At 36.8% G+C, this 15,785-nt stretch overlaps 1 protein-coding gene across 19 annotated transcripts in view; it reads left to right on the forward strand.

Moving 5' to 3' along the window:
- The window catches only part of TRDN (triadin), a 236,903-nt gene that overhangs the window by 57,343 nt on the left and 163,775 nt on the right, over positions 1–15,785 (forward strand). For all 19 annotated transcript variants that reach the window (XM_054194837.1, XM_054194845.1, XM_054194850.1 and 16 more), the window contains one exon: positions 11,773–11,823. In XM_054194837.1, the coding sequence (XP_054050812.1) occupies positions 11,773–11,823 (51 nt within the window). The remainder of the gene's footprint in view (positions 1–11,772; positions 11,824–15,785) is intronic.

Consider the following 15,785-nt stretch of genomic DNA (forward strand, 5'->3'; position numbering starts at 1 on the left):
GGAGTGGTAAGGACACTGTGTAGTGAAGAAGGAAGCAGAGAAAAGTGTAATGATAATTACAAGCCCAAAGAAAGCAAAGATCACCTTTCTAGAGATGTAAATTGAAAGCAAAGATATTAAAAGTACAATAATGACAATGAGCTTGCACACACAACAAGACTAATATCAGTTTCAGAATCCTTTAGAAAGGATGAAAATGCCCCTCGAGTGCATTTTTTATTGCAATTATTTTTGCCGGTCCAAGTCTTACCACTAATATTTATCTTTAATAATTGGAAAAGAGTGAACATTTGATATTGTCTGGAAAAAAACGTGTTATTCAGTGACGAAGTAAAAGATTATTCTGTAGAGGACTTTACTGTCTTTAACAATGCATATTCTCAACATGCTAAAACTGCAGAGTATTTTCACAAAAGATATTGAGAAGCCTAATAACAGTTTCTTGCAGGCTTAATATATTTTTGGCTTCATTTCTTTACAGAACAATGGTTATGGCTGATAGTCTTGTTCATTTTTTCAGGGTTAGTTTAACCTTCAGAGACAAATCCAACTATTTGACAGCTGTATGTTTTCTCATATTTTGGTCCTTTTTACTAGAAATTATTGTTATAGACAAATAGAGAAATACTTTTTATTTTTTGGTGGACATTACTGACATCAGTTGTGAGTTTGGAGAAGAGCTGAGAAACCTGGTGCAAAAAATTGGAAGTAATGATCTGTAAAATACAGGCAACTTCACACACTTCAGCATTGTCAGCCATGGATAAAAATGTCATTATTAAACTGTTCTGTAACTTCTCTCCGGTTTACATATGGTAACTGAAAATTTAAAATCTGAACATGGATTCCTCATTTAGCTGGCCAGGATACACCTGAGAAACTGTGCATGTGTAGCAGTGTTTTTTGTATGTTCATAGAATCATAGAATCACAGAATGGTTTAGGTTGGAAGGGACCTTAAAAATCATCTAGTTCCAACCCCCTGCCATGGGCAGGGACACCTCCCACTAGACCAGGCTGCTCAGAGCCCCATCCAGCCTGGCCTGTTCAAGTGTTCCATGGAAACGTTAAAGTAGCATCTTAGTTCACTTCAAAACAGCTGATGCATTCTGTCTGGAAACATGAATCTGGTATGTCGTCTTAGGAGTCAGTTGTTGGAAACCTTTGAAAAAGATTCCAAGGTGAGAACTATTTGGTTTTTTACTTTATACTTTGAAGCTTAGGAAATTGGTTTTGTAAGATATGCTTCCTTGATTTTATATTTGGGCTTAGGTTAAATCCTCTCTTTTGCACACTCTCTTTCTCCCTCTCTCTTTCACACATACATACACAAGTAAGTCACTAAGTATGTAATTTTCATTTCAATGAATATAATGAACTTAGAAAGTCGACTAAGAAATAAAGCACCGTCATGACACTGTTAACCATCTCTGCATCACCACACAGGTTTTTATTGGCATAAGATTATTCTATACCAACAATCAAAAGAAACTTGATTTCCTTGAGGTAGAGATGGATCTCTAAATTTCTGTGAGTTAGCCTATGTATGAGATAGAAAGATGTATACAATAGTTATATGAAATTATTCTATTCTCCTTACTTGGCTATAAAACTTTTTTTTTTTTTTGAAAAATACAGTTAAAAAATCATAGATTAAAACAAGAAGCCACAAAAAACAGAATTTTCTGTTAAAGGTTGCGAGAAACTTTGTTAATTACAAATAAACTTTTTAGCAAAGCACCTTATCCTTCTTTCTTAAGTTCAAATCAGAATATTCTTGCCTGAGTATTAGGCTCGTTATTAATATGCTGAAGACAGGCACGTTATGTTCTTAAAAGGCATGGCAACTTCTAAGGATACAATCAGTTACACTGATTTACTCTCAACAGCTCTGGCCAAGGTGCAGTCCCCCCAGACCTGACTCCAGACACTCGCTCCCATTAACTCCCTCTCTGCCCCAAGGTTAAGACAGTCAGAATTTATTCAACACAAATTATTTGTTTGTTCAGATCTGGATATTAATCTGTGCTAACAACAACAAACAAAATGCTCCCAAAAGGAGAGGTTCTCAGATCAGATAATTTCCTACATCTCCTTTTAAACGTGATCAAGCAAACGTTTATGACGGCTTTGTTTGGGAAAGGGGAGAGGCAGGAACAACCTGCTTAAAGAAGACTGGTAGCAGATTTGCTGATTTGGATTTGAAAGTGGTTCTGACATTCTGGTATTCACACAGGGTAGCGGAAAATATACCGACAAATATTTCAGGTTTTAGTCCTGCAATTTCTAATGCCTGTCACATTTTTTTTTATCTATTAAGTACATAAGACCAGTTATATATGATCAGACCAAAAGTCCAACTTACCCAGTAGATGAGACAGCAGTCCTTTTTGCTGCCCAAGAGTGACCAATGCAAATGCTTCAGGAATGATATAAGAACTGTTAAAAATTCAATGATAATTTCCCAAAATAGTTCTCCATGCTCTAGAAATTTGCCCCAGTCAGGGAGTTCCTGAGCCATGGTGTCACTGAATTCAAGAAGGACACAGTTCTTGCGTGGCTGTAATCCACCTACCACTTTCTATGAACCCAAAGCTACAGACAGTATGAATATTACCGTTAGGGAGCAAAACAACCATGGCAGTAAGTTGCTGGACCAGTTAGGTTTCATAAAAAGATTTAGAAGAAGACATTTTTCTTTCCTAAATTCCCACGTGATTAGTTAAAAAGCAATTAGTCCCACTCATCTGTTATCTTAAAGAAGTCCTGTACACATTCGGAAGTTTTACTTTTAACTCCGTATCGTGAAGCAAAAACCTTGTCCCACAACAGAAACACACTGGGCAGGATTCAGGTGAATAAACATAGCAGACTAGAGCCATTTTAGATACCACACGGTATCTCAGATGCAGCGTGGGACTGGCAGAAATGACACAGGACCTATGGGAGAAGCACACCCTTATAGGGTAGCTGATGACTACAGAGTACCTTAGGATATTTAAGATGCTACCAGGTGCATTTAAACATAAGAATCTATTAAGATTCTTACACTTAAATTCTTTACTAAAAGGGTTTTCTAAAGTTCAAAATAACTATAAATTACATATGAATAATATTTTTATTATTATAGTTTATATCAGAAGAATAACTGGAAAAATTCACATTGGTAGCTGATATGGCAACTAACTATTTCTGGGCAGAATGCTGAAATTAGAACATAATCTTTTATCATTTTGAAGTCCTTTTTGTTATACAGTAACAAATCTGGAAGAATCAGGAAAACAAGTGGGTTTTCTGGAGGTAATATTCAAGTTCAGACAACTGTTTCCAACCAAAAAATGGGAAATGGACTAGAGAAAAGAAATTCAGAGTACCATAGATGCAACCTGAAAACTAGGTTGCTGGTGTGGTTGTTATGTGTGTGACTTAGAAATTAATTATGCAGCTCCATTCATCCCTAAAGTATATATCTATTTGTACTGGTAATGCCTTCTGAATTCAGTTTCTTTTGTGTTGCCATATGGTAATGTTCACTTTTTTGTGTATGAGTTGCTATTATAGATCTCTCTAAAAGGCTTTCACCGTCTCCCTAGGCTACACTTTACTACAAAGCATTTTGTGTACCTTTGTGTAAAGTACACCCTGTGTTAAAAGATGAAAATCATTGATTGATTCAATTCTCAGATGTTAAACTGCTTTTCCAGATATGCATTTTTTGCATTTTGCATTTTTGTGGCATCCGTTTCTGTTATTAACATTCTTTTAAAAATCTCATCTTGTTTTATTTACTCTGATCAATACCGTAATAGCATATCTACTATAAAATAGCATTTTATAATGTAAAGAAAACGTTTTCCGTATTATCTAGATGAAACAAAACTATATACCACTAGAGAATAGGAATGTTCAATTATAGTTCTTTTGCCTATTGAAGAATAGTGATTGAGTTTCAACTGGAGTTGAAACACGTTAATCCAAACTTGCCAGCTATCTTTTAAAGGATACAGAGAAAACTTTGAGAGAGAGTTTCTGAGGGAACTCAAAACCCCTCACAGCTACTGCTGTGCCAAGGAGAGGATATAGCAAGTGGAGCCCCATGCTCATGACCCACTGAAACAGTGTCTCTCTTCCACATGACAGGCCCCTAAAAAAAATCAGTTGGATCTAGAAGTGATTGAATTTATAGGAATGTATATTTGCAGATTAATACATTGAGGCAGCATCTGCAGAGCTGATGTTTTTAAAGCTCAGCAGAGGAGCCGTGGTTAGTTTTGTGATTTCCTTATTCCATTTTTTCCTGCTTTCTCAAAAAAACCGCTATCGAATAGTTTTATATGGGAAAAGATTTCTTTGATGCTGATAAAGATTAGAGATTTTATGTATTACCGTATATATAATTTTGCTCTGTTTAGAGGTCTACAGTTTTTGTCTGCATTTTTTCTGCATAAAATTACATTCAATTAAATGCAGACTCTGATAAAACTTATTATGAAAAAAATAATTTAAAACTGGTCCAATAACATCTTTGCAGGGTGGAATCCGTAAAGAGAAACATGTCAAGACAATTTTACTTTCCACAGAAAGAAAAGAAAAATCTGGTTTTGATCACATGGCTCTATCTCTGATTCATTTGGATTGGGGGCTTTGGTGGTTATTTTTTGTTGTTGTTTTTTAATCAAAGTGTAATCAGCATTCCTTTTACATTTCACAACCAAGCTACAGAACTGCAATCTGGTAATGAAAAAAAGTCTTAACGTATTTATATTCTTGGAATAAAAATTACTTTTATGTAAGAGTATTTAGGGTTGAAGATCTTTTAGTAAATTCTACTTTTAATTTTCAAAAGCCCAGTCATTAAAATTCCTCCATACAAAACAGTCCGCATACAGTCTTCCTGAAGGGTGCCATTGCTGCTTACAGGAAAGTTAGTTAATTAAATAATTAGTTAATTAATTGCAAGTACCCTCCTCCCCTTAAAAAACTTTCTGTTAAGATATTATTTTTCTGCTGTAAATGGAAACCTTAACAGAGGGAAAAGTAAACCCAAAACATGAAAGCAGTTAGGCTTTAGAAAGAAGAGAAAACAAGTGTTTGTGCACTGTGTCAAGTTCCATTTGCCTTGGTAAACTGCGGCTTTCAAGTTGGAATTACCCAGAACCATTTCCTTTTTCCTGGTGGAAGATGTAGTACAACTTTTGGATTTATCTCAAAGAAACAAATCTTAAGAGAGTATATAACAGCTCCCATGTTTACAGCTAATTCTTCAACCTTGGGACACTTGTCAAACTCCCTCTCATCTCAGCTTTTCAGGAAAAGCAAATATTTTCCTATTTTGCTGAAAGAAATTTTGTATTGAAAGACTTTGCAGGATTTAGTTTTTAAGCAGCCCTGGTAGATTTACAAAAAAGCCCAAACATATAAAAACAAAGGGGAAAGGTCAAATACACCAATCATGGATTTTCTGATAAAACCGTTTTAGTAAGTACCTAGTAATAAAATGATTTACTCATCATTAATTGCTAAAGCTATTTTATTCTATAGCAAAAGGAAAGCTATTTCAAACAGCAGTATGGAAAAATATATACATACTCAATTGTCTTGAACATAAAGAGAAAAGGAGCAGTGGAATAAGCTCAGGTTAGGAAGTTGGAGATTATGAAAGAGTGGTTTATAATGAAATCTTTACACGGGCTGGGTTGTTTTCCTGTTCCTACACACTGTTCTGAAAATGCCTTTCTGTATAGTCTTGTAAAAATAAAAGATAAAACGTCATCCTGGAATCACCCCTCAGCAAGATGATGAAGATATCAGCAGGTCACCTACAGTGAATGTCTATTATAGACCAGTGAAACTACAATAGCGTGGAAACAATTTAATATCTCTTGAACTGGAATCTAATCTATTTATTTTTGTCCTGTTCTGGCATTATAAATAAGGCTTAACATATATCTGGAAGGCCATGTTAAAGCCCTGAATTCTTGGGAGAATATATAAAGCCTACTTGTCTGCTGTGTGCTACTCAAGATAGGTAAATTGTTCAGAATTATCTGAGGGTCATGTTCTCTGTATTGCTGACAGCTGTCTAGTAATGCCAAAGTATCAAGTGGAGAGAATAAAGGCAACTAAGGTAAAGTAGCTGAGCTTCGCTGAATAGGTTTAGGACCAATCAACGTCACTTCACGGCAACGTTTACAGTTTAGAACAACGTGGGTTTTTTGGGTAAATATACACCAGAGCACAGAGTTTTCACCAAGAAGAATGAGAAATGGTCTTCTGTGACCTCTGTCAAAAGTAGTCTTAACAGCAAATGAAAGAGATGCTGTATAGTTCTGCAAAACACGAAAGAAAAATTGTATGCTCTAAATGCTACAAACTGTAGTTGTGATTTCCAAAGAGATGGATAAACAATTTTGAAACCATACTTAAGAGGCACTGTGGCCTGGTATCTCACACATTGGGTGAGCGCCAAACCATTCAGCATTCTCATCCGTAAAAGGCAATTCATCCCCTGTCACATTTTCAAGAAAGATCTTAGACACATGACTTCAGGAAAAGGTATTCTGTACCCCAACCTGAAGTTGCTATGAATCCTCAGAACAGGACAAGATCTAAGAAAACACTGAGGATTAGACTGTGCTACTAGCAGGCTAGAAGGGAAGTCACCTAAATTAGTCATATGTGTCATTCAGACTTTCCAGCACTGAACTTAAAGCCTTCTGTTACACTGTCTTTGGTTCCTGGATATAGAGATAATACACCAATTTAATTCCCCAATTAAATATTTTCTGTTCTTTTTTTTTCACTGTGTTTTTTTCGTGTTGCAAAATTTGTTTGTTGTTTCTTTTTTTTTCCTCTAGAGTACAGTTACATGATGTATTAGTAGTTAGCTAGAAGTTGCTCTAATGCACAAATTCCTTTATTCTCCTCCTAGCCCCACAAGGATAACTGTCACCCTCACCGGCTGGTACTATCTCGATTAAAAAATAGACATCAGTTGCACAATTGCAAATTTCTCCTGAGGATACCAGCAGCAAGAGAGTTGACTACAATTCTTCATACAGACAGCATCTAGAAACACATTAGAAATGACATCCCTCTCATCTTCTAAAGCTCTTAACACCACTCACTCTTGCCTTGCCCTCAGTATCTATTTCCACCAACTCTTCAGGATAATCAGCTGCCTGCTACTAATTAGTCTTGATAAACTAGCAAGGATATAGCTCCATTAAATTGCTGGCAATAGCTGTAAGGGTTTTGACTGCTCAAATGCAAATCATTAACCTCTTTTTCACTAGTACTCTGAATAGGACTCATTTTCCTCTTCACTCTTGGATATTTATAAAAGAAAGAATGTCATAGCACTGGAGGTGTATATCGCTGTTACCTGTAAGATTACGAAAAAGACAACCGACTGGTAAAATTTGCTTAGAAAGAACCATTCTACCATTTCAAGTGAAATTCCATCAGTTTAATTATACCTTTAAAAGAGTAGATACATTAAACCTATGTTGCATCCTCACTACTCACTGGCTTTAAGCATGAGGCGATAACATTGAATTTCAGGGATCAGAGTTAAGTTCCCAGTTCTTTTCCTGACTTTCTGGGTTACCTTGAGTAACACATTCTTGTCTTTCAGATGGGGACAGTAATCCCTTTTTTTCTCACTTTGCCTCTCATAACATTGACATTTTGTATTTGGTTTATTGGGTTTTTTTAAGCTATATTTCATCCGTAAGATGGAAACTCAGCAGAAGGTGAGGTCTAGGAGCTGTTTTAGCAATGCCATATTGCTGCTCACCGCTTCATCCTCTAATGAAGCAAGATGCAGGCCTGTGCTTTCCTGCTAAGAGAAGAAATGTTGCCCTCTTAAAGTTCGAACTCCTCTGTTACAGAGATGGGATATCATATGGTGTTATAACTCCATGTGGAACCTGAAGCAATTCATGTGGACTGAGGCCCATAGGTGTTACCGTGATATGATACAGTTAAAATAGCTAAGAATAATGCTATATATTTTACTATGTTAAAAAAGGAGATAACAAAAAATCAAAATCGGAAACACGAGAGCAGACGAAGAATGGAATTATGTTTGAGGACCCAGGAGAATGTCCCCATGCCCTACCATGAGGGGCTGCGCCTCTCGGCTCTCGCTGCTGTAACCCCGCACAGTGCTGCACCACGCAATCAGGGGACTGCAATGTTTTTCTCCTTCTCCTACCCGGATCTTCCCTGAGCTTGGACTTTGTAGTGTGCCCTCAATGCTGGGCTGTCATCAGACACGGTGAAGTGCTGTTAATGAAAATTAGCTGGGTGAGGTGGGGGAAGCCGGTGCCCAAACTGCATGTTCAGCAGGGATTTTCAGTACTGCGATACTGATCCTCTGCTGGCTGTGAGGGCCTGCTTTGGGTCAACAGTACATAAATATATCAGCCTGCTAACAGTATAGTTGAACATATCTCCTTTCAGCCTCTTGATACGGTCAGTAGGAGACTACTAGCTTCCCTTCTTGGAATTGTTTAAAATAATCACCCTGCATGTTCTGTATATCTGCACAAGACCTGAGGTCTAGAGAAACTGGCGTCAAGCAATATCCATATTTAAGGAAATGAAGTACTTATCTGTTCAAAACCCAAGAAATGCACGGGGAAAGATAATTTTTCATGTCTACTTGATAACTGAAGAAAATAAGCAATGAAATACAGCTTTTAAAATACGTACTCCCTTACAATAATTTAATAAACCATACTGTCATCTCGTAAAGAATCAGGATGGTTGCCGTGGTGACAAAGATTATCCTTGCTGCTCCTTGATTCTGTCATTTTTCTAAACATGAATTCATAATATTTAGGATTTATTAACAATGTGTCACATTGATAGAGATAAATTGCATGCTTTAAACTGGCCATGTAAGTCTTCTATGATATTATAGCCGCTCTGTCAACTCAGCAATAAGATATGATGTGATTACTAGAAAATTAAAGCTATTTGTCATAAAAGATGAAGCAGAGAGTATCAAAACTCTCTGCGCAGAAAAAAAATATCTCCAATAATCTAATGTGTTTCCTTATTTTAAATATTTTGGTGTTAGCAAAGAGTCGCTATTTTCTGTCTTGTAAATTGATCAAGATCAGCGTATATTGAGACTAGATTTATTTGTGCTGGGAAAATTTAGATCGTAATGTATCAGAATTGATGTGTTCCAGGCTGCAATTTTTTATGATGGTTCAAACTATAATGGGGAGCTTGTGAAGAGATCATAATGATGGCACCCTTTGCAATATATAAAAACATATATACACACACTTATGTATTATGAAGATGTATTTCACTTCAAGGAAATTGCGTAGGGTTTTCTGTGATGGACGGTATCCTAATTGTGGCTGCAAGTTAGATGAGATTCTTGGTGCAGCTGTCTAGAAAATATCTTTTTGTGTACCTTGCTGAAGTATTTGTGTCAAGTAAACTTCACCGCTGATGCAGTGTGAGGCTGGTTCAGACGGGCAGCTCTACTGTCATTGCTCCATATATATTTTGCAGTCAAACTGGCGATAAGAAATTCCCTAAAACCACTGTAATTTTAAAAGCCTTTTTTTAGAAATAACTGAGGTTTATACTTATTTTTTCAAGAAAAATAGGCTTATTTTCTGTAGTGGGACACATAATAGACGGTGGGAACCCAGCGCAGCTGAGGCATCTTAAGGCAAGCAAGGAATATATGTCTGTGTAGATGAGACTGCCCAAAGAATGTGATTTACCGCTTAGTGGGCCCTATTTGCATCTGTGTGCAGGATGACCTCTTCAGTTGGGTGAGGTATGTGTCCGCTGTATGCTGGAACGCAGAGGAAGCGACTCAGCTTTCTTTAAATGCACTAAGTCAGGGTTTGGAGGCAGTCTGGAGCAGCAGCGTGGAGAGCTGCTCAGGTGTGCTCAGACTCAGGGAGCAATCCTCCGGCTCGTCTCGTCTTGCACCATTCCTACCACTTATGCTACCTAAACTAGTTTATGCATCTTTTTAAGCAGTACAGGTGGGAAAAGTTTGAAAATCCATCAACTAGGTTCTCTCAGCTGATAGAAAAGAAATCCTCACATAGTTGTAGAAAGAAGAATAATCCAGGCTCAGCTGAAATACAATAAATCAATAGGGCATGATTTCTTCCTAATCACTACCTTTGAGGTTTATAGAACAATAAATGAACCACACACCCAGGCTGCAAAGAACAAGATTAAAACTGGAAAGAAAGTCCTTTTAGCTTAATGACATCTTATAATTACCTTAGTTATGCTGCCATACATAAGTGGCTAACAGTAATATGTATTTTGGCCTTTATTACCCTTTATCTCAGGGATATAATGTTCTCTCTATCTGAAGACAACATAGGCTGATGCCACAGAATAGTTACATGTCTTGCAAACCAGACATAATCATTATTTCAGATGGCAAATACTACCCAATAAAAACTTTCTCTATTTATTTTCAAGGACCTATGCAAAGATCAGAGTCTTGGGAAGGGAAAATACCATTTCCTACTGTATCTCTTCAGCAATGTGCATCCTGTTACAATCTGAGCAAATAACTAAGGGTATAAGTGGAATATTTCAGTTGTCTTCAATAGGCATTAAAGAAACTGCTTAGACTTGATATGTAATATGCACAACTTTTTCTCTGTTGGATTAATTTTGGGGTCAGTGTTCTTGTTATTTAGACCCTGCAGATCAAATCTAACCAAATCTAACCCTAAAATTCAAGGAGGCACCTCCCATAGAGTCTAGTGAGACTTGCATGTGCTTTTGTCAAAGCTGAATTTGATCCAGTAATTAATATCGGTTTCCTACTGTAGGAAATACGTGCCCAATACCGTAAAACAGACACTCTGTAGAGTCTTAATTACTTTATTGTGCATCTATACTAAATGCCCTTTAAATTTCTACCACTATATGCAAACAGTGCTATGCAAGCTTGATTTAGTTCTCCTTTGCATTTTCTCAAATTCAGCATTTTGCATTCTTTAAATTATCCTGGTTTTGGCACAATAAGGACAGTAGGAAAAAATTGGTTGCAGAGGTACATAGCAATAATTTAATATCAACATCACAGGTGAAGAATTTTGTTCGAAAGAGATGGCATAGCAAGGACAGGAAAATACTCTATCACTTTCCTCTTCTAACAAGGCAGTTCTCAGTGCGTTGGTATACAGCATGATTAAAATGAGTCATTCTCTGAGACAACGATCCCTAACCTGGCAACTTTTATCTCTGTAATTTGTATACAGCATTGAGTCTAACTTTTATTGTGTGTTGGAGCTACCAACTGAGCATTTGAGCTTTAAAAAAATTTAGAAAATGAAGTAAAAAGAACATTTTTTACCCTCCAAAGGTAATTTGGAAAACATAAAATACTAATCCTGGTAAACAACTCCAGATACATACAGGAAAAATGTTTAGTAAAAGCATGGGGGTTTTTGTATTATGACCAACAATTTACTGTATAGCTGTTACAGACCAGCTTGACTTTAAAACTAGCTGTATTGCTCAATTAAAAACAGAATCAATATTAAAGTCATTTAATGTTATGATTTTTGTCCATATATATTGTCTGCATATATATGTAAAATTGAACTTTATTGTATATCGTTCTGAATATGCAAATGATAAAACCACATCTCTGCTAAAATATTTGACGCACTTAGTTATTTTTTATTATGTGAATGCATCTGATATTTTCGTGTGTGAAAATTATTTTAATATTGATAATTCTACATTGCATTGTTTTCAGAAATTCATAAAGAGAAGCCGGAGAGACATGAAAAAAGAGCAGCACCAAAGGGTAACTGTATTTTTTTATCTGTTTACCTATATATATATATGTAATATACAGAGTATTTGTTAACTATATATGTTACCACTATTGTATTATATAAGCATTCAAAGATTAGTTAGCACAGACTGTAAATGATCAAAAAAATCTGTATACCTTATACCTTAAGAAATAGTGTAATTTTATGTTTGCATGGCTATATTGTAAATGCACATTCATAAGAAGTTTCCCCTGACCAAACTTATCCAGGAATCTTTTTTGTAGCAAAGGTGCAAGAAAGTAGAGTGCTGATGAACTTCCTCTGGTGCAAAAGGCATGAAGTGTGTTGGGCAAGGAGGAAAGCGAATTTATAGGCCAGTGGGTGCCGTCCAAGTTAGGAAGTCACGGCTAACAGTGAGCCAGGTGTGTATCAAAGATAAGAAAAGCCTCCATTTTGAGAAGCTGCTCTTTTTTAGACTGTGTAATCTCCTCTAACTGGCACTTTCCAAAAATCCACAGAGGAACTGGTTTGGACCAGTTTTCAGAGGTCATGTAAACAAAGAAGTTTCCTGGGATATGTGCAGATTTTTTGCCTAGGAAAGCCTTCTCTGTAAAGGTTAGGCCACATAAAATTTGACGAGCATCTCCCTGATGCACCAGTGCTGTGCTTAGTTGTGGCAGGAGGAAGCAAGAAGTCAGGAGGAAGCATTAAAAATGGTGTGTTTGTATATACATACACCCTCCCTCACACAATTATATTAATTTCTGTATATATTCTTTATGTGTTTTTATAGTATTTTATACCTCTAGTGCTTGCTTTCCAGTTCTGTGTTAATCAGGGTCATCTGGAGTGCCTAGAACTGCTTCCCAACTACTTAATAAATCATGTTGTATGAAAATGAATTTTTTAGGGTATCAGTGGGTTAGCCTGGCAATAATGAACTCAGATCCATTAGCAAGGCATCCCAGTTAAGGTCTTTTCAAGCACAGTGTTCTAAAAACACAAATGATTACTAAGAAGTTATAAGACGCCAGAAAAAAAGCATTCAGGTGTCATTAGTTAAGTCCCTTTATGCATATGCCTGATAATGCAGCCTTTTGTCATACAACCACTTACTGAAGCACATGACAAATATTTTTTTTCTGTTTTTCATTTTCATATTTAGTCCCAAAAATGCATCTTGTACATAGGAGAAACAATTATAAGAAAACATTCTGTCTGGCCTCAAGCTAGCACATAAAGGCATGAATCTTCAGGGAATTTTACTGTTACCTTCTAAAGTACCTCCAAGAAGCGTGTGCAAATACAATCTTTTATTTGTATGACAGGACCAGAGGAAATGGTCTGCAATTGCGGCAGGGGAGGTTTAGATTAAATATTAGGAAGAATTACTTTACTGAAAAAGTGGTCAGGCACTGGAACAGCCTGCCCAGGGAGGTGGTGAGTCACCGTCCCTAGAGGTGTTTAAGAAACATGTAGATTTGGCACTTCAGGGCATGCTCTAGTGGCAGAGATTGTAGGGGTTTTTTTGTGTGTCTGTTTGTTTGGACTCGATGATCTCAAAGGTCCTTTCCAACCATGAAGATTCTATGATTTTATGATTGTTTTTTAATAGGAAAAATCTAGAGGTAAAATGAATGTTTTTAATAGAAGCAAATACCCCAAACAGATTTCAGTCGTCCACCCAAAAATATGGGGACACTAGAGTTTTAAAAATAATTTTAAGTATATTTTTGAATAGTCTAACTCCCTGAATCCAAGACCCAGGATTTACAAGGGAGTTCCATCCGTAAGCTTCATTTTTAAAAGATTGTACTGAAATATGAGGAATAGAGACAATGAATGCAAATCCCAGATGGAAGTGGCTGAAATTATGAAAGATTCTTACAGTATTAAGAGCCAGGCAAACTTGTGCCCTAAAATTTGCTTTTAATTAAATATTTTGATAAACTACTAGCAATTAAGTCCATTTCAATTATTGTACTTAGTCAATTTAATCCCAAAAAGAAGAAATACCCTGAGAAATGATTCAACAGAGCATTTACTCATGCTTAAGAGCACTGAAATTAAATTATTTCATGATTACGTGTACACATAAGAACAAAGTCACTACAAAATAGGGTCTTTACAATTTATTTGATGTATTAGTACTTTCACAAGGGCCAGCAGCACCTGGGCTGTATAAGCAGGATCTCGACGAGTCAGTGGAGGCAAAGGATTAATTATCCTCCTGTACTCAGCTCTCATGAGACCATACCTAGATACTGCGTCCAGTTCTGGGCCTCCCAGTACAGGAGAGACATCAATAAACTGGGGCGAGTTCAGTGTGGGGCCACTGCAAGGGTCAGTCATGGCTGGAGAGTTGCCCGGAGGGGAGAGACTGAGGGATGGGACAGTCTGTCCTGTCCTCACTCCTGTGAGTCTGGCATTTTGTGACATACACAGAATTTGCAAGGCTCTGAGCTGCTGATGAAGACTGTTTAAGAAGTAGGTGTTATAACTATCACTATTGATATCAATGAAGAAGAGGTAACTACGCAATCCTTTGGCGACAAGGAAGAACAACAATAAAATATATTGAGATAAAAGTAGATAGAAGTATATACTTTCTGTCTAATAGAAGGTCCAATCTGATCCAACTATCTGATCAATCCAACAATCTGATAATTTCTGATTTTTATGAAAAAATGATGTTAGCAGTTAAATGAATTGACCTGCATTTCTGGAAAATATCTGTTATTACAGCAGGCATTGAGAAGGAATGGGAAAAGGTTGATCTACTGTGTGGCTTTTCCCAAATGCTTCGCTGATACGTTATTGTTGGAGTGAGGGATGGAAGAAGACAGTATGATGAGGAAATGCCACCTCAGACAGCCATAGATTAAATCACAGTAATATCAGGACAGATATTCCCATGCCTCTGAATTAGCACTAACCTCTGATTTTTTTCAGAAAGTATTTCTGAATTCAGCCTGATTTGACAAATTGATTCCAAGACCTTCAAAACTATTTCATTTATTATGCCTGGCACATATCAGTCCCTCCTACCTCTACCAACATGCTAATAGTGCCCAACTGATAATGCAAATATTAAACATCACAGAATAAATCTGTTTGTGTTTTAGCATTGTGAGATTATATATTTAGCAATTATGAGATTATAAAGACAAATACAATGTATCCCCATAATTTAATTTGCTGTAGCTGAAGGATAAGGTATTTGACACAGCTGAATAGATAAATAGAGCTGAACCATACAAATGCACAATATACTAGAAACCCAAATAAGTTGGCAAAATTAGCAAGTTAAATGGCATATTAACATTTGACACAGGGGCTGTCTACCCCGATTTCTAGAGGTATGGCTACAGATATACCTGAGTTAACTTTAAACTAAGTAACATGGTACAGATAGCGATGTAGCTGTAGCGGCTCAGGTACAGCCGTCAAGTATTTATTTAGCTGTGCGGGCTTACAGCAGCCAAGGGTGAAGCCAATGCTGTGGGCAGTTTGGCTACCACCAGTAGCTGTCAAACCTAAATCTCAATTCAGATGGATGTAACACTGTCTGACTGCTGCAATTAAATCTAATTTTAAATTGTACAAACGTATCTCTTGAGACATTGTTTCGCTCTAATGTAGGCATTTACATTTGGTGTTGAAGGCTAAATCCAGCACAGGGTTAGGCGCTGCTGTGAGCAATGTGTCATGTCTGTTGGCGGCCGGTGAAAATCTGGGCAAGCTCAGAGGCAAGCCCAGTCCCCCTCCACAGGTAACTGAGGTGGTTTGCAATGAGTTCAGGTGCCTCCACAGTTCATTAATTGCTGAAATTTCCTCAGCTTATTGTCCTGGACCTGGAAGCCTGTACTCCACCCCAGATCAAGCCCTTTCCTTTTTTTTTTAAAAAAATAATTTTTTTTGAGTGTTCCTTCAAGAAGAATTAAGTTATAGCCATCTAAGGTTACTTTACTTCTGAATAAAAGCATCTACA

The sequence above is a fragment of the Rissa tridactyla genome, chromosome 3 (assembly GCF_028500815.1).
Source record: "Rissa tridactyla isolate bRisTri1 chromosome 3, bRisTri1.patW.cur.20221130, whole genome shotgun sequence".
Classification (NCBI taxonomy): Eukaryota; Metazoa; Chordata; class Aves; order Charadriiformes; family Laridae; genus Rissa; species Rissa tridactyla.